This window comes from Triturus cristatus, chromosome 6 (assembly GCF_964204655.1).
Source record: "Triturus cristatus chromosome 6, aTriCri1.1, whole genome shotgun sequence".
Lineage (NCBI taxonomy): Eukaryota > Metazoa > Chordata > Amphibia > Caudata > Salamandridae > Triturus > Triturus cristatus.
Window position 1 is genome coordinate 787095865 of NC_140589.1, and position 19693 is coordinate 787115557.

At 48.4% G+C, this 19693-nt stretch overlaps 1 protein-coding gene across 2 annotated transcripts in view; it reads right to left on the minus strand.

The window, feature by feature from the left end:
- Positions 1–408: 408 nt before the first annotated feature.
- Positions 409–19693, minus strand: part of EIF2AK2 (eukaryotic translation initiation factor 2 alpha kinase 2) — a 300514-nt gene continuing 281229 nt past the window's right edge. For both annotated transcript variants that reach the window (XM_085611364.1, XM_085611363.1), the window contains exons 15-16: positions 800–862; positions 409–708 (exon numbers count right to left, since the gene is read on the minus strand). In XM_085611364.1, the coding sequence (XP_085467490.1) occupies positions 598–708; positions 800–862 (174 nt within the window). In that variant the 3' untranslated portion in view covers positions 409–597. The remainder of the gene's footprint in view (positions 709–799; positions 863–19693) is intronic.

Consider the following 19693-nt stretch of genomic DNA (forward strand, 5'->3'; position numbering starts at 1 on the left):
TTGTGACCAGCTCCTATGAGGCGCGGGCTGGAGCCTTTTACCCTGGGATGGACCTGCTCAGCAGCTCCTCACATTCTGCCTACAACTGAAAACCTAACAACTACACACTCTTCCTTTCAAACCACTCCTCAATATTAGTCTACTGCAGGCTTCATCAATCACATGAGAAGTCTTGACGAGCTCCTGTCACGTCTACGCTCACTCCAGTCTTCCATGTCCCTCCTCCTTGAGAACTCAATCTTAAAAACTGCCTGAAAGGCTCAACAGCACACTGCATGGACAAAATACATCAGAAATCAGGGAACTTGTTATCCTCCTCTCTATTGCATGCCCAGTGGTAGGGCAGAGGTCCATATGTAATCTATGTAAAGATGCACCGATTGAAGCAAAATAGAAAATTATCAGCTATCAACAAATAATTGAGAGATTTTAGTTCAGTACCCACGTTATTCACTGACATCATTTAAAAATGCAAAGTTATGCAATGCAGATGTAAAGGCTTGTGACATGTACCAAGGCCTCGGTAATTTATATATTTTCAATTGATTTTTGGGAGATTTTTAAAACTACTTTAGCTATGTAGATATGTGGAAGCCCTTAGCATGTTTTTACAGACGTCGGCTCCCTTTCCGTCAAGCTTGATAGTATATCTTGTGCTAACGGTCTCCTCGTTGGCGTTTCTGAAAGCATTCTCTGGAGCAATTTCACCTGTGAAAAGAAATAGTATACATTTATTGTAGAAATCATGACACGGTATACCAGCATTCGAATTTTGATAATTAGTCCCAAAACCCGTTACCTCCTTTGGATACTTTGCTTTAAAGTCATCACTGAATTCTCCGTTTCGTACACGGTCCCAATCCTAAAAATAGAAAAAAAAATTACGATTGTGTTACTTTCCAACCAAAACTGTCTCGTAGACTATTCCAGGAAGTGGGATCAAATGTTGCAGCGTGAAATAATCGCACCAAAGCTGACCGCATATGTATTGCGCAAATTACACCCTAACTATATTTTCACGTTTATTCCCATGTTACTTTTACCCAACTCCGGTAAGGCTAAGCCAATTTACAGAGTTAAAACGGTAAATGAAGTGCATTAGCCCACTAAACTACAGACAAAGGTAAATACCAGTGGCCTTTCAGCCCTACAAACTATTTACAACTAACTGAGCTCTCCCATAAAATATATAATGTTTGCGTCCATCATGGTAAAATCACGGACATTGTGCTGTTATTCAAATTTAGATTGCTATACAACTGTACATTCTGATCATATTTGCATCTGAAAGACTATCACATTTAAGGCAATCCATGATCTGTGATGAGTTAATTAATACAATTAAAAACATACATCATACAGGTAGAGAAAAACAAGTGAATACTCAGGCAGTTATATTTAGGTAAGTTGCTGACTGTTCCTTACTGCATATTCAAAAAGTATTTATTTCTACAAAAATAAGTGTTAGGCAAGAACAAGTTATAGACCTACAACAACAGTTTTCCAAAATTGGTACCTTTAAATGGTGATGCAGGCAAGTACCCTTACGCCCAGGGGTGGGTTGACACTGATTTAATGCCAGATATATAGATGTGTTTCTGTAATGCTAATCTTGGAAGCCCATGAGCAAAATACTCTAATGGTGTTTGCATATGGAGATTTAGGGCCTTAGTTATTGTTTAGATGATCGGGCACTTTGTCAAAACGTGGTGGCTTTACCGTCTGGAAATATCTGAAAGAGACACGTTAGTGATAGATTCCTTACCTTAGAACTACCCCCAGGCGCCAGACTGGATCCGGAAAGTTTTCCCCAGCAGTACCCCTGCGCAACGGAAGGTGGCGTTGTGCGGCTCCGCATCCGTCGTAGGCGTCGTGCTCGCCGGGATGACGTCGCAGCAGCCACTTAGATGCCGCCGTCGTGCGCTGACCTCAGTTCTTTCTTTTTCCGCGCCAGCAAGCGCAGATCCGGAGAGAGCAGTACCCCCAGTCAATATTTGACTGAGTTTTTGGGGACTTTTTTCTCTGTCTTTTTTGAGTCTAGTGACTCCTGGTGCTGTAGGGATGCCCGGTTTCAAATCTTGGGAAGTTTGTTCCCGCATGATGTCGGTGATGGACCCGCACGGCGAGTGTCTCAACTACCTGGGGCACGACCATGACCCCACGTCGTGCCCCGACTGCCGGGCTATGGCTCCGAAAACTTTGCGGGAGCGGTTCCGAAAATTGCTTGAGGCCCGGGAGACGGCTCAGTGCCATTCAAGGTCCCGGTCCCGTGGGAAGTCGAGGGACCGGTCGCGGAGCCGCCACCATTGTTCGACGAAGTCTTTGAACTCGGGGTCAGGTAAGACGAAGCACAAGAAGTCGAAGAAGGGACGTCGCTCTTCGCCTTCCCGTAGTCTGTCGCGCGACATGGCTGAGGGTGCGGGCGGTGCCACCCCGCGGCTCCGGAGGAGCCTACGCAGTTGTCGACGGTCTACCCGCCTTTCCCAGGTCCGTCTGCGACTCCGGCCCAGCTGCAGGGCTTTCTGTCAGCCAAGGCTCGCCTATTTTGCCCATCGGGCCCCGCCGGCACGCATTCGGGCCCCACGGGTTGGACTGGGTGTCCTCTCCTCTCTTCCGTCGATGGCTCCTGCCCCGGTGCAGCGAGACCCCCATGGATCCATGCATGGATCCCAGCCGACGTCGGTTGACCTCATATGACCTCCACCGACGTCGACGTCTACTGCACTGCCGCCTTCCGCCCCCCACCCGGCCGATGTCGTCTCCGGCTTCCACCCCGACATGGAGACGGTGCCGGACCGGTGTCGATAGATAATTTCTATCCCTTTCTCCTTCTTTCTCCTTCTTTCCCGCCTGCCCAGTAGGTTACGGAGGACGGGAGGACTGGGAGAGGTCTGAAGACCCTCTCGCAGCCCAATGCGAGTTAGACCCGGACTGGGCAGAGGATTTGGAGGACGCAGGTGGACTGGATTTTTCTCCAGAACCTGGCGCACTGTCTCCTTCTACCGTTGCTACGGAGGAGGGTGGTACTTTTTCAGTGGTGTTGCGTAGGGCAGCCGAGGCTCTCCGCCTCGAGCTCTCTACTGTGGTTGTCCGGACTAACCTTCTGACAGAAGTGCTTCAACCGACAGCTTCCTCTGCAGAGCTGCTGTTGCCCTTTAATGACGCACTTTCGGACGTTCTTTTGGGCACCTGGTCCAGTCCCAACACAGGGGCTCCTGTGGATAGGAACATGGCACGACGACATCACCCGGCCCGAGCGACCCCATTTTCCTCTCCCAACACCCTACCCGTGAGAGCTTGGTTGTCCAAGCCTCTGCGTCCCTGAGCGCATTCCCTTCCGCACCTCCGGACAGGGAATCCGAGAAACTGGAACAGTTGGGAAGAAGATTTTCTTTTCCACCAGTTCAGGGTTGCGGTCTGTGAACACCGCATTCATCTTGGGCCGCTATTCCCACTGTGTGGGATACGGTGGCGCAGGTGTTGCCTCAGTGTCCGGAGGAGGCCCGGACAGTGCTCTCCCAAGCTATTGCTGAAGGGAGGGATGCAGCCAAGTTCACGATTCGTTGTGGCCTTGACACCACCAACTCGCTGGGCAGAGAGATTTTCACGACAGTGGCGCTACGCCATCATGCCTGGCTGAGGACAGGGGATGTCCAGAACACTCTGATGGACATGCCTTTTGATGGCACTCGCCTTTTTGGTGACAAGGCAGATTGTCCTTGGAGCGCTTTAAGGACTCGCGGGCTACGGACAAGTCCCTGGGCCTTTCGGCCATGCGCACTCCTTCGGCTTCTGCTTTTTGCTCCTTCGTGGCCATGGAAGGGGCGCCCAAACACGTTCGTTTCAGAGCCACAGACCTGCGCAGCAACAGTCTCAGCGCAGCCGCAGAGGTGGGACCCGCTGAGGTTGGTCAAGGGGCCAGCGGGCGGGTCAGCCCACCACCACCCCTGCCACCCAACCTTCCTAGTCCAGTGTTTCAGGCCCATCAATCGCCAGTGGGCGGCAGGATTCGCCATCACCTCCCCCGCTGGGCTCCATCACTTCGGACAGGTGGGTTTTACAGATAGTCCAAAGGGGCTACTCCCTCCCCTTCAAGACTACCCTTCCAGCCATGCCACCTCAGTTCCACCGCATGTCGGGAAATCACTTGACATGTCTCCAGCAGGAAGTTGCGGCCCCTTTTGGCCATGGGGGCCTTTGAGCACGTTACGACGCCAGAAGTGGGTCATGGTTGTTATTCCCACTACTTCCTGGTTACAAAGAAGGACAAGGGCCTGCGTCCTATCTTAGACCTTCAGAACGTCAATCGCTTCCTCCGGAAGGAGAAGTTTAAGATGGTCACACTTGCTCAGGTCTTGTCTGCCCTAGACCCGCAAGACTGGATGGTAGCGTTGGACTTGCAGGAAGCTTATTTTCATATCCCCGTCCTGCCGGCGTTACCTGCGGTTCACGGTAGGCCACGAGCACTTTAAGTTCACCGTGCTCCCTTTTGGCCTTACCAGCACCCCTCGGGTGTTCACGAAAGTAATGGCTGTGGTCGCAGCTCATCCGCACAGATCAGGGGTTTCAGTCTTCCCCAATCTCGACGACTGGTTGTTGAAGGCGGGCTCTCCCCAGGCAGTCGTCTCCAACCTCCAGACTATGGCTGACCTCCTGCATTTTCTGGGGTTCTCCATCAATGTGCCGAAGTCGCACCTGATTCCCTCTCAGAAGCTCCTCTTTATCGGAGCGGTTCTGGACACTGCGCAGTTTCGGGTTTATCCTCCCGAACAGCGAGTCTGGGACATTCAGGCTATGAGTCCGATCTTTCGGCCCTTGTCCTGGGTTTCGGTCAGGATGACCTTGAGGCTGCTGGGCCTCATGGCTTCCTGCAGCCTGCTGACCAATTATGCCAGATGGCATATGCGGGCTCTGTAGTGGGACCTGAAGTTCCAGTGGGCGCAGCATCAGGGGAACCTGTCCGAGTACGTCCAGATCTCGGAGGGCACTGCAGGACAATTGCAGTGGTGGCTCACGAACCAGCATTGGGTCAGCTGCAGATCACTCTCCCTTCCCCAACCGGAGCACACAGTGGTGATGGATGCGTCCCTCCTGGGATGGGGCGGTCACTCTGGCGGAGTCCAGGCTCCATATCAACCTTCTGGAGCTTCGGGCGATCCTACTTGCACTGAAGGCATTCCTTCCCTCTGTCAAGGGGAGAGTAGTGCAGGTGTTCACAGACAACACCACCGCCATGTGGTACTGCAACAAGCACGGTGGGGTGGGGTCGTGGACCCCTATGTCAGGAGGCTCTGCGTCTCTGGACATGGCTGGAACATCAAGGCATTTCCTTGGTGGTTCAACACTTGGCAGGTTCTTTGAACTCCAGGGCAGATGAACTCAGCCGCAGGTGCATGATGGATCACAAATGGCGTCTTCACTCGGAGGTGGCGCAAGGTCTCTTTCAACAGTGGGGAGAGCCTTGGTTAGATCTATTCGCCACCGAAGAGAACGCGCAATGTCAGCGGTTTTGCGCATTGGAATTTCCAAGGCGGCACTCCCTCGGCGACCCTTTTCGTCATGAGTGAAGTTGCGGTCAATTGTACACCTTTCCGCCTATACCTCTTCTACCCAGAGTGCTGAAGAAGATCAGGCGCGACCGAGCCCAAGTCATTCTTGTGGCCCCAGACTGGGTTCGAAGAGTTTGGTATCCCGAGCTACTCAGTATGAGCGTGGATCCCCAGATCTGACTGCCTCTTCGGGAGGATATTCTGTCGCAGCAGCAGGGGATGGTCCTCCACCCGAACCTGTCCAGCCTCCACCTCCTTGCGTGGAGATTGAGCGGCGATGGTTGATCCCATTTGACTTGCCTCCTGAAGTCTGTGATATCATTCTGGCAGCCAGGCGTCCCTCCACTAAATCGGTATACGCCTGCAGGTGGAACAAATTTGTGGCATGGTGCACAGCAAAGGCTGTAAATACCCTTTCTGCTCCTCTTTCAGAAGTCCTTTTGTTCCTTCTTTCTTTGGCCCGGCAGGGCTCTGCTCTGGGCACAATTAAGGGCTACCTTTCTGCAATTTCAGCCTTTCTCAGGCTCCCTGATCAGCCCTTTCTTTTCAAGTCCCCTGTTGTAAGTAGATTTCTCAAAGGCATTACTCACCTTTTCCCTCCTGTTCATTTTGTGATGCTGCAGTGGGACTTAATCTGGTTCATACTTATTTGGTGTGCGCTCCCTTTGAGCCACTTCACAACTGTCCTCTTCGTTTATTAACTTTGAAAACTGCTTTCCTGGTTGCCATCACCTCCGCTAGGCGCGTGAGTGAGCTCCAGGCTCTTTCCTGTAAACCTCCTTTTCTGTCTGTTCATCCGGACAAAGTTGTGCTCGGCACTCGTCCTTCCTTTTTGCCAAAGGTTGTTACTGCCTTGCATATCGGGCAAACTATCACCTTGCCTACTTTCTTTCAGCCTCTGCACCCTTCCAGAGAGGAAGAGAGAGTCCACCGTCTGGACCCAAAACGTGTGCTTTCATTTTACCTGAATCGCACCCAACAATTCCGGGTGGATGACCAGCTCTTTGTTGGCTATGTAGGCGCCAAGAAAGGCCGGGCTGTACACAAAAGAACTATCTCCCGCTGGGTCGTCTTGTGTATTAAAGCCTGTTATTCTCTGGCAAAAAAAGAGCCTCCGTGGGGCTGTGCGCCCATTGTACCAGGGCAACAGAAGCTACAACTGCATTGGGACGTGGTGTCCCCCTGCAAGACATCCGTCAGGCAGCCCCGTGGGGTTTACTAAGCATTATTGCCTTGACAGCCAAGTCCGGAGAGACGGCTCCTTTGGCTGTTCTGTTCTAAGTGACTCTCTGGTGTGATCTTGGTTCGCAGACCCACCACCGGGGTTGGTATTGCTGGGGTATCCATTCTAAGGTAAGGAATCATCACTAACGTGTCTCTTTCAGATGCATAAGTTACTTACCTTTGATAACGATATATATGTAAGAGACATTAGTTAGTGATAGCTTCCTTACCGCCCCACCCATCCTCCCCAGTCTGCGGACTGATTTCTAGAGTTAAGGTCATCCCTCTCAGGGCCCTAGTTTCAATGCACCAGTGGTCAGTATCCTGTATGGATCTGCGTTCCTGGCGCGGAAAGTCATGTACAGAACTGACGTCAGCACGTGAGGGCGGTGTCTAAGTAGATGCCGTGACATCATCACGACGCCTATGAAGGACGAGGAGCCGCACGACGCCAGCTTCCGACGCGCAGGGGTACTGCTGACAAAAACTTTCCTGATCAGTCTGACGCCTGGGGGTAATTCTAAGGTAAGGAATCTATCACTAACTAATGTATCTTACAGATATATCATTACCGAAGGTAAGTAAATTGTGCATTACAAGTACCATAGGCTATAATGCATTTGTTATACAGTGGACAGTCCATCCACTACATTTGTGATAGAGTATCCCTTCCACCAAAGTGTAAATAAGGCTTTTAGTATTGGAAACGTCTACCGATTATGAATCTCTGAGCTAAACTTTTAATCTCAATTGAGAACATAGAGCCAGAAATTGCTTCCATCGAGCTGCTGTAGCAGGGAAAACATCCTGTGTGAAGAAAACCTTATTGCCAGACCACTGAAGATTTCCAACTTTGTTTGCTGCTGAAAGGACTTGCATAAGCTCTGTGAATTGGAGATAAAGGATAATGGATGTAAATTTGAGGAGATGGAAGATCTGGGTCCAAGATGATGAGCCTGTTAGATAGTTAAAGAAGGCGTAGCTGGTAAGTTCACTATTGAAGGGATTGCTATTTGCAAGAAAGTACTCATGTTGGAGCCCTCTAAACCTTCTGGGACATCAACATGTCTGGGGTTGTTCCTATTTTCCAAGTTTCCTGTCAGTCGTTTAAGCTGATCAATGTTTTTTACCATTTGAGTCACATCAGGGGTAGAATCCTCAATATTGCTCACCCGTTGTTCAAGCATACTGATCCTTTGATCGTGAGAGGACCATTTGTCCTCAGTTCTTTTGCAAGGAAGCATTAGTGTCAACAATAAATGGTTTTCCTTAACATCCACCAGAGTCAAAGGGGGAGGTGATTTAGGAGGAGAATTGAGATCTTTTTTAGGCCGCTCGACAGACATAGAATTAGTGGACATCTCTGCGATAGCTCCATAGGCCTTTGAAGAAGGCCAGCACTCCCTCCCATGTTCCGAAACACCCTCCATGAGTTCTGATTCTGAGGAAGGTGTAATGGTAGAGACTAGAGTGGGCTGTTGAAAATTGATTTTATTCACAGATTTAAAAGGAGAAAGAGATTTCTTGCCACCTTGCGATTTGTGAGGTCTCCCCATGCAAAGGTTCAAAATATATCTGATGATATGAGGGGAGAACCAATAGCACAGCAATGACCAGGATGGTATGTCATGAAAATAAATAAAAATATCAACAAAGGAAACTATGCAGCAAACCTAGTATCTGCATAGCATTAAACTGTACTCAACAGTAGCAAGCGAAGTAAAGTAGTAAGAAAGTCAGTCACATCTTCCGGCAGTAAGATTAAACTTGCATTGAGCGGTTACGAAACCGCCCTAAAATATTTAGAAATTATTCAAGGGACCGAAGAGGATGAAGATATAAACATTAATTTAAAGTGCTTGTGAGAAAACAAAAGCCATGAAATAATGCAGCAAGAACGAAAAAAGCCATCTTCCCACGAAGGCGCCCAAGCTTCGACGGCTCAGATAGCAAAAGGCATAATCTGCCTTTTTCCCTTATAGACACCAGAGCCGCTGAAAAGCTCTAAAGAGCAGTGGCCATCTTTTATGGCATCTTGCCACGCTCCCTGAAGCAAACCTTTTAAGAAAGCATTCAGCTCATTTAGAGGCATAATCACAAGGAAAATGGCGAAGCGTGTCGTTAAGCCAAGAAGGCTAACAACATGCTCACATTAGAAACGCAGGGCTGCACCATATTTAGATGAATATGGTGCAGCCCTGCATTTACCCCTGCACTGGCGCTAGATTTAGCAGCCTAGTGCCAACGCAGACACCCTTGCACCATAGTTGCAGGGGCATGATTGTTTATGTTCAGGAATATGTACCTTCCTACACATAAACAATCAAAGGCGTTTTGCTGTTTCCATGTGTGCTGCACAACGCAGCACACATGGACACAGCAAAAATGAGGAGAAATTAAATATTTCTCCTCGTTTCGCTAGGGTAAGACCAGGTGTTTCCTGGTCTTAATTTTGGCACTGCCCCATATTTAACCTACCCTTGTAAATATGGGGCAGCGTCACAATCAATGGGTATTCCGATGGAACGCCCACAGCAACACTTATTGTCCTTCCCTTTCACCCTAAGTATAGCGTGAAAGGGTGCCTTATTTAACCCCTTCGACGCTCATGTCGGTTGCGCTGTGCGCATGACGGAACCGCTCCGTCATGGCCCCGCCCGCGCTCAGAACCTTCAGCACGGCGCGGAAATCCGCGCCGCGCTGAAGGGGTTAAAAGGCAGTGTTATGCCACGTTAAGTGGCTTAACACTGTCTTGTAAATAAGTCAAAGCCTGTATCGCCACCACAACGTCTTTAAAAGTGAAGGTGGGGTGGCGATAGGGGCTTGTAAATATGCCCCTTAATATTGTTGGAGTGGAAGAGATAAGAATTGAAACAGGACTGCCAGCCTTGTAAGCTGAAATATACATCTTGAGAATTTAGTTTTTGCCAAGGCTCTTGAATTGAATCATAGAGTTCCTTCAATAGCAGCCATATGCTTGGGTGAATATTTTATTGATAAGCGATTAAGGCTCAACATCATTACATTATGTAAAAGTGAAGTATTGGTATAAGTATAGAACTGTTCATTAACAGGGAATTTGCACTTGCTCTCAGGAAGGACATATAAAAAGCAAAGGTTGACATGAACCCTTTTGCTAGCGACTTACACTATTAATCTAACAAATCCTAAAACAAACTCACAACTTTACCTTTCACTTGTACAACTGCACTGGATAAAAGGAAAAAATATTCAAAATCACTATTTAAGCAAGTTGGCATAAGGACCATGGAAAATGCCTTTATCTATTTACTCGTGACATAGGAAAGGCTGCTGTAGGCGTAGCACTGTTTAAAAATATATATTTAGTTAGGATATCCGAATTAAAAAGGCTCATATATATTTTATGGTAACAACAGAGCTCAATCGAATAATATAAGTGTATTGTAAATAAGTTCAAGTATAATTTTAATTTGTTAGGTGATGCTAATATGTTAGGTGATTAAAATCTGCGTATGCTTATCCTACTGGTAATAATATGCATACATTTTATATTGTAAAAGGATTTAACAAAGTTAACAATAAAGGCAATTTTAACTGGTTCACAGAGCTGCATATATCCCTTATGTAAAGCAAGGATCTGAATCTGGATGCCATTCAACAGCTAATAATACCTGAATACCTCAAATAATAGGATAAATATCATGATGTGCTGAAAAAGCCCTGGACCTCACTGCCTCCCTCCCAGAGCATGGGGTAGCAAAACAAGGACAATGGTAATGAGACTTTGTCCAAGCTTTTGAGCTGTGGCATCTATCATGGCCACCCATGCCTCTATAGTTTCAGGTCTCAGTGCTAGCACCGTTGTGTATCTAACCTTTTGACTGCACTTTTACCATCCATTACTGCTCTCATGCACTAACGTGCTAACAACTGTGAAGAAGTGTTACGCTGAATCTTCTGTACTCGTGTTCAGGACCCCCTCCAAACTCTTACCTCAACCTTCCTTGACATTTTGATCTGCTGCTCCAAAGCTGGAACTCTCCCTTTTTCTGGTGTTTGACCCAAACTGATTGTATTTATTTGGCTTTATCGTCTTGGCCAGCCACGTGTCATCTCCCCATACCCTAAATATGTCACTTATAATCATCATATTTTACTGACCTGTACTAAATTTTGGATTTAACCGCTAAATAAGAAACAGCGCCTCTTAAAATCAGATACGGTGTTACAGGCAAATACAAGGATAATTGAAGTGTAGAACATTGCAATTAAGAAAGGAATAGATAGAGGAGGAGCCAAGATGGCGACCGGGACGGCAGCGTAGGCTCCCGGCTCCGTGAACCTCCACATCCCGCACAGATATCCTGCATGTGTTCCTCAGCCTGCGCTACATGCCCGTGTTGGTGATCGAGAGCGGCAACCGATCGTGTGATCCTGAAGCTTCCAGCGGCGGTACCGCCCGAGAAATGCTCATTTGAAGTTTGCGGCCTGTGCAGCCCTGGAGCCGGGACCTCGGGTGGACAACATGGCCGGGCGGCAGTTCAACAACAGCGGCCATTGGTGGCCGGGTGGAGTCGGACTGCCGAAGCGGCGCGAATATTGGCCTGAATCTCGCAGTGGTCGCTCCTATCACCGAGAGTAGCGTGACGGGTGCATACATACCCGGGGTGACGATTCCAGGGGTTTATCGGCAATCGCCTGGACCCTCGCCAGTGAACTGATCGGACGCGGCCTGTGGCTCGTCCCGATTTGCGCGGGCTGCTCCCGGTTTTCGCGGACACTGGCCCAGGGGGAGAACGACTGTTGCCTGTGGCCGCACACTGTATACACATTTTGCCTGCCTCCGGACCTTTGTTTGCAGGGATATGGAACTTGCTGCGCCCGTGCCTGAGACCCGGTCCCCATCTGGGATGGCCCTGCCCTGCGGCCATCTTGATGGGATGGACTCTGTCATCCTGTACACTGGGTCACAGCAAGATTGGGAGTGTGTGGCGCAAAGGAGCGTGGCGGAGCGAGCGCGGGGGACCGTGCTGGGGTACGGTGACCTTCTAGATGCTCTCGGAGCCCTTCATTCCACCCTGATCCACGGCGCCCTGGTATTGGGGAGGAAGCTGGATGGTATTGCGTCAGCGTCGGAAAAGTTGCGGTCTGCCTGTCCCCAGGTACATAAGGCTCTGTCTCACCTTCCACAGGAGGAAAGTACCGTGACCGCCTCTGTGGATAAGGGACGGATGGAAACTTTGGACACTGTGGCAGCGTGTGGTCGGCTGGCTGTGGGGTCGGTCTGTTCCGGAGGTTTTGGACTTGAGCAGACGGTGGTGACTTTGTCCCATGCGCGGCCTCCGGCGACCCAGGCAATCTTCACGCAACGATCGCCTGCTCTGGCCGATTTCTCCTTCCTGGACCTTGTGTGCGGCGCGGGCCCTGGGGCAGTACTGGGAAAGGTGATCTTCCATGACGATGACTGTGCTGATGTTTCGAAACGTCCTCCCCACATGTGTGTGTCCCTTCCTAGTCTTCTCTGGACGCTCCTCTTCCTTGTAACTTTGGACATGATGGTGGGTCGATGGGTATGCACTGGTGGATTCGCAAAGAGTGGCCAAGGATAAGGTTGATCCTTCCGAGGTGGTCAATTAATAGGCGGGCGGGCTGGGGGGTTGTGTGCTTTCACGACGTAACTAATAGTGTAGCCAGTGCATAATGCTCCCCATTTCTCTTAGATGTGGCCGAATTTTTGCTGTTTACTGTTTGCGCTGGGGAGGAATATATTGTGCGGGAGGGAGAAGCCGGGGGCATGGTTGAAGGCCCTCCTCTAGTTTATTATTTCTCTCTCCCCTTTTCTGTTAGGGGGGGTTTCCTCTCTTTCCCCTTTTTCTCTGTTTCTTCTATATTTCGGGTCTGGTTCTGGGGCGACAGGCACGCTGCGGGGGGGGGGCCGTAGTCATCTGCAGAGGTGCAGGGTGGGGGGGTGGGGGAGGGGATTCTTTAGTCCTTTACTTTGTTTCTATGGCCTCCTTTTTCTTTTCTTATTCTTCTTTGTCTTTCTTTTTTCGGGTCAGTACGGTAGGTTTCCTTCGTGGCCAATCATTGTTTTTTCATTTGTGCCTCATTTCAGTGGGGTTTTCTGGGTCCCAGGGCAGGAGACTTCAGGCGCAAACGGCTCGTGATATTCCTCCACATCCTGAACCTTCTGTTTCTGCGCCATTGACTTGATAGCTTGCCATTTATTGTTGACGTTCATTATTCTGCCTGCCTTTTTCGCTGCTGAGAACTTGATTGGCACCTGATCCTTCTATCCCTTATTGTAAAATGAAAACCTTTTATATCCTGGTTCCCCTCTTGGGCTATTCGGTGGACAAGAGAATACTAGCATGGAAAATCTGCTTCCCGAGGTGCTACATGTGATTAAAATCTGTTTGCTGTTATTTTCACTGCTTAGCGGCCGGCCCCGAGGGTTGTAGGCCCATACTTGTCTTTATTTGCAATGTCAATAAAGGTTTTCAAAAAAAAAAAAAAAAAAAAAAAAAAAAAGAAAGGAATAGATCTGAAAGTAGTTCAACATTCCAAACATGAAAGAAACACAATGTCAAGTTATCAGAAAAAGTGTTACCTATACCCAGGGTTGATGAACTTTGACTTAACTGCAGGGTACTGGCAGATTGGCATGGACCCAGGAGCCAAAGAAAGGTAAATGCTACTTACCAGTATGCATCTGTTCTTGGCATGTAGAGCTGCTGCAGTCACATTATTGCATTAGATCGCCGCCTAGTGTTGGGTCCGGATGTTGCACGTTGTTGTCTTGGAAGAGTCTTCGGGATCTCACGAGATAGGTGACTCCTCCCGTGGACTACAGTGCGCATGGACAGCTCCTCCATCGTCAGATTGTTTTTTCGCCATTGTGGCAAAGATGGAGGATAGTAATAGAAAGAAAGGTGTCCATGTAAATGTATCTAAATAAGATAGTACTGCAACTGTGCTCAGCACCAGGGAGGAGGGTGGGCATGTGACTGCAGCAGCTCTACATGCCAAGAACAGATGCATACTGGTAAGTAGCATTTACCGTTCGAGGCATATGAGCTGCTGCAGTCACATTATTGCATAAACTGTATAGCAGTTCCTCCTCTAGTGGTGGTTACCGGTGGCAGTTGCAGTAGTTTGGAAAAGTGTTTTAAGGACAGCCTGACCTACAGAAGCGTGTTGTTTGGCTTGCACATCAACACAATAGTGTTTAGTGAAGGTATGTATGGTAGACCATGTAGCTGCCTTACAAATGTGTTCTAAGGGGATATTCCCTAGAAAAGCCATGGATGCCCCCATTTTGCGCGTGGAATGTGCTCTTGGGGGAATAGTTAATGTGCGTTTAGCTTTTTAGATAACATATTTGTATGCACTTAACTATCCATCTGGCTATCCCTGCCTTTGAGATTACCCTTATGAGGTTGACAGAAAGACACAAACAACTGTTTTGTCTTTCGAAATGGTTTAGTTCTGTCTATGTAGTAGAGTAGGGCCCTTCTGACATCCAGTGTGTGGAGTGCCCTTTCCGCTACTGACTGTGGTTTTTGAAAAAAGACAGGTAACTCAATTGATTGGTTAATGTGAAAACTAGTTATGACCATTGGTAGGTATTTAGGGTTTGTCCTGAGAACTACCTTATTTTGGTGTATTTGCATGAAAGGTTCTTGAATTGTTAGTGTCTGCAATTCACTTACTCTTCTGAGTGAAGTAATTGCTATTAGAAATGCCACCTTCCATGTTAGGAACTGTAATTCGCAAGAATGTAGAGGCTCAAAGGGTGGGCCCATAAGTCTAGTAAGTACAATGTTAAGGTTCCAGACTGGAGAAGGTGGAGCTCTTGGAGGGATTACTCTTTTGAGCCCTTCCATAAACGCCTTAATAGGTGGTATGCGGAAGAGAGACACGTGTTGTCTGTTTTGAAGGTATGCTGCAATAGCAGCTAGGTGTAATCTTATAGATGAATATGCTAGATTACATCTTTGTAAGTGTAGCAGATAACAAATTATGTTTTGGACAGAAGCGTCTAGAGGATTGATTTGATTATTTTGGCAGTAAATAACAAACCTTTTCCATTTGTTTGCGTAACAGGCTCTGGTAGTGGGACGTCTTGCCTCTTTGATGATATTCATACAATCAGGAGGCAGGTTAAGGTATCCGAACTCTAAGACTTCAGGAGCCAGATTGCTAGGTTCATTTGATTGGGGTCTGGGTGTTGTATCTCTCCATGGTTCTGTGTGAGTTGTTTTGGAGAGAGGTGTAGTCGTTGATGAGGGACGACAGAGTTCTAGGAGTGTTGTGTACCATGGTTGTCGTGTCCATGTGGGAGCAACCAGGATCATCGTAAGTGTTTGTTGCTTTAGTTTGCGTACCACTAATGGAATGAGTGGGGTTGGCGGAAAAGCGTATGCAAATCTGCCTGACCAGTTCATCCATATTGCATTGCCCTTCGACTGCGGGTGTGGGAACCTGGCGGCGAAGGATGGGCATTTTGCGTTTTCTTTTGTGGCGAACAGATCTATGTCTGGGTGTCCCCATGCTTGAAAGAACGGGAGTAGGACTTCTGGGTGAAGTTCCCATTCGTGGATCTGTTGACTGTGTCTGCTCAATAGGTCTGCAATCTGGTTGTTTACTCCTGGGAGATGTTCTGCTAGAAGATGGATGTTTTGTGGAATGACCCATCTCCATATGCTTTGCGCTAGGCGTGAAAGCTGCAGAGAGTGTGTCCCCCCCCTGTTTCTTTATGTAGAACATTGCTGACATATTGTCCGTCCGGACTAGGACAGTCTTGTTGGCTATGTGTTTTTGAAAAGCCTTCATTGCCTGAAATATTGCCAGTAATTCTAGGTAGTTTATGTGGTGTATCTTTTGGTGCGGTGTCCATAGACCGTGCACTGTATGTTGAAGTAGATGGGCTCCCCACCCTGTGAGTGATGCGTCTGTTGTCAACACTACCTGTGGAACTGGCTCTTGGAACAGTCGTCCTTTTGAAAGGTTTTGTGTGTTCCACCACTGCAGAGAGCGATGGGTACGACTGTCTACCAACACTAGGTCCTTTAGTTTCCCGTGAGCCTGGTTCCATAGTGTTGCTAAGCATTCTTGTATGGGACGCATTTGTAGCCGAGCATGTGGGAGTATGAATATGCAAGATGCCATCATGCCTATGAGTTGCATTAACACTCTTGCTGTCAAGAGAGTCTGAGGTTGGAATTTTTGGATCATTGCTTGAATGTTCTGTATCCTGGCTGGAGCTGGGTAAGCCTTTGCTACTGTGGAGTCTATTGTTGCTCCCAGATACTGCTGTATATGGGAGGGTTGTAGATGGGATTTTGGGTAGTTGAGGGAAAAACCCAGATTGTGTAATAGATGGATTGTGGTCACAGTGTGCTGCAGACATTGGTGATGTGATTTGGCCTTTATCAGCCAATCGTCTAGATATGGAAACGCATGAATATGTTGTCTCCGTAGATGTGCTGCCACTACTGCTAAGCATTTTGTGAACACCCTTGGTGCTGTTGTTACCCCGAAGGGTAGGACTTTGAATTGGTAGTGCTGTCCCTGCACTACGAATCTGAGGTATTTCCTGTGTGCGGGATGAATGGGTATATGAAAGTATGCGTCTTTGAGATCGAGCGTGGCGAGAAAGTCGCCTTGCTGTAGTAGTGGTAGTACTTGTTGGAGTGTGATCATGTGAAAATGATCGGAGTGTATATAGTGATTGAGGGGACGAAGGTCTAGAATGGGCCTGAGGGAGCCGTCTTTTTTGGGAATTAGGAAATAGAGGGAGTAAACTCCCTTTCCTTGTTGCTGCAGAGGAACTGGTTCTATAGCGTGCTTTTGTAGCATTGCTAAGACCTCTTGTTGCAATAGTATGGTATGTTCCTCTGACATTGGTCTGATTTTGGGTGGTATGTTGGGTGGGGTAGATGTAAGTTCCAGACAGTAACCAGAATGGATAATTTGCTTCACCCACCTGTCTGTTGTGATGGATTCCCAGACAGGTAGGAACTGTGATAATCTGCCTCCGACTGGTGTTAAGTGGTCTGGAGGCAGGTGTAGGAGGTCACTGTTTAGGAGTGGTGGAGGTACGGTTGTTGTTGTTACCTCTGCCTTTAGAATTGTTTCCTCTATATCCTCCTCTGCCTTTTTGAAATGTGTTTTGAGAGGTAGTTTGGAAGGGTTGAGAGGTTTGTGTGTTATTCCCTCTCCCTGTACCTCTATAGGAGGATCTACGAAAGGAACGTTTGGATTGGTAAGACTGCAGTGCACCCATAGATTTAGCGGTGTCAGTGTCGTTTTTCATTTTGTCTAGTAGGACATCTGTTTGAGGCCCGAACAGGAAATCTTGGTTAAGGGGTTGATTGAGAATAGTGGTTTGCACCTCAGGTTTGAAACCTGATATGCGAAGCCAGGCGTGTCTTCCTAACATTACGCTTGTATTGACTGTTTTAGAGGCTGTGTCAGCTGCATCTAGAGCACACTTTATCGAGGCATTAGTGATGAACTTTCCTTCTTGGATAAGATCAGTTGCCTGTTGTTTATATGGGTCAGGGAGATGTTGTAGCAGCTCCTCTAGTTTGTCATAGTGTGCCCTGTCATATCTAGCTAACAATGCTTGTGTGTTAGCTATTCTCCAGGTGTTGGCTGCTTGTGAAGCCACCCTTTTCCCTGATGCCTCTAGTAGTTTGGACTCTTTTTCTGGTGGTGCAGCATCACCAGTGGTTTGTGAGGTTGCCCTCTTTCGTGCGTTGGCAACTACTAAAGAGTCCAGCTGTAGTTGACCCTTGATGTATGTAGGGTCGGAGGGTGCTGCTCTATATTTCTTTTCCAGTCTAGGGTTGAGTATCCTAGCCCTAATGGGGTCTTTGAATATTTCTGGTGCATGTTTTAGAACCCCTTTGAGCATGAGTAAAGTGCGGACACTTCTTTCTGTGGTTGGGAAGGTGTCCAGCAAGAAATCCTCTTCTAGAGGGTCAGCATGCATATCTACCCCGTGGGAACTAGCAGCCCTGTCCACTAACTGATGAAATGCAATGGTGTCATCAGGAGGGGATGGTTTTGAAGGGTATGGTGTGGGGTCTAGAAGAGGTGTGTTATTGTCTGGTGAATATGGGTTTCCCCATGTGTCCAGATTGGGATTTGGGTCATCAGGATCGTTATAAGGGTCCTGTGGATCATTATATATGTCGTCATCTGGGTCCCCAACGGGCTGTGGAGGCATGGGGGGTGTGTATGGCACATAAGGCAGAATAGGAGAGAGAGGAGGAGGGGTGACAGGCCTAATAGGAGAAGTAGCAATGTCCTTCCTTTTTAGAGGAATAGGAGAGGGTAATGCAGGATGAATTTTCCTCTTGTGGAGCACCACATGACCTGTGTTAGGGTCTATGATGATTCTTTTCTGTTTTGGATCGATAGGATCCGGAAAAAACAGCTCCTCCTCTGTATTTGGTGGTTTCGGCACCGAAGATTTTTGGTGTTTTTTGCTGGGAGTGGAAGGATTTGTAGGCTTCGGCTTGGACTTATTTGGCTCGGGAACCTTGTTTTTGTTGGGTTCGGGAGCTTTTTGACTTCGACGTCCTTTTTCGGATCGACCATTTTCTTGGGTTCGATCTGTTTTTTAGGCTCGGTGACCTTTTTGGAGTCGTTAGTCTTTTTCGGGTCGATTTTTTTCGACTCGAGAAGCTTCGGCTCGACGTTCTTGGGAACGGTCGATTCTTTCGGCGCCGGAGCCAGATGTGTTTTTCTCGGCTCCGAAGGCATTTTGGGTGTAGGGAGATACGGTTTGCTTGGTCCCGAGCTACCGGAAGACTTTTCTGTTATCTTCGGAGCCGGGCCCGAGGGTGGGGCTTCCGAAGGGATGTTTCGATCGTGACGAAGGCCTTGTGGAGATGTCTTGACCGGAGCCTTATGTGGGGTGATAGGGACAGGGGCATCGGTACTCACGTGCTGTCCTGATGGGATTGGGTCATCTGAGTCCGATTCTTCGACTGTGACGAGCTGTAGATCGTCCGAGTCCTCGGCATCCGAGGGGTCGTTGAAGATATCGTCCGGTTCCGGTGCCGCTGCTTGCTGATGCATCGCTTGTCGATGGGCCCTTCGGTTCCTGATTGTCTTTTCAGAACGGAAGAGTGCGCAGGCTGAGCAGTCTTCTTCTCTATGCTCCGGAGATAGGCATCTGTTGCACACCGGGTGATGATCCGTGTGTGGGTATTTAGCACCCCACTGGGGGCATTTTTTGAAGGGGGTCCTTTCCATGGGCCCGAGGCCCGAGTGGCGTCGATAGGCCCGGAGGCCTGCGTCGATGGAAATATGAGAAAATAAAGTCTCGTAAAGTTCTAGGGTATCGACCGGAGAGCAATCCCGTCGAGATACTTGGATTTGCTGTGAAGAAAGTTGAGAACTTCGGAGTCGTAGTTGGCGTCGCAGAAGTACATCCGAACCCGATGGCGGAAAAAAACAATCTGACGATGGAGGAGCTGTCCATGCGCACTGTAGTCTAGGGGAGGAGTCACCTATCTCGTGAGATCTCGAAGACTCTTCCAAGACAACAACGTGCAACATCCGGACCCAACACTAGGCGGCGATCTAATACAATAATGTGACTGCAGCAGATCATATGCCTCGAACAAACAGCATTCCCCACACCTTATGGGCATTATCAGTTCACTGTTATGCCCTTAGGTTTAAAGAATGCCCCTGCCACCTTCCAAAGGTTGGTGAATCAAGTCCTTGATGGGTTGGAGAACTTTAATGCAGCATATCTTGATGATATTGCTGTCTTCTGCTCCCCCTGGCAGGCTCACCTGGTCCACCTGGGGAAGGTTTTATAGGCCCTGCAATCTGCAGGCCTTACTATCAAGGCATCCAAGTGCCAGACAGGACCGGGTACTGTTGAATACTTGGACCACCTTGTAGGTGGAGGC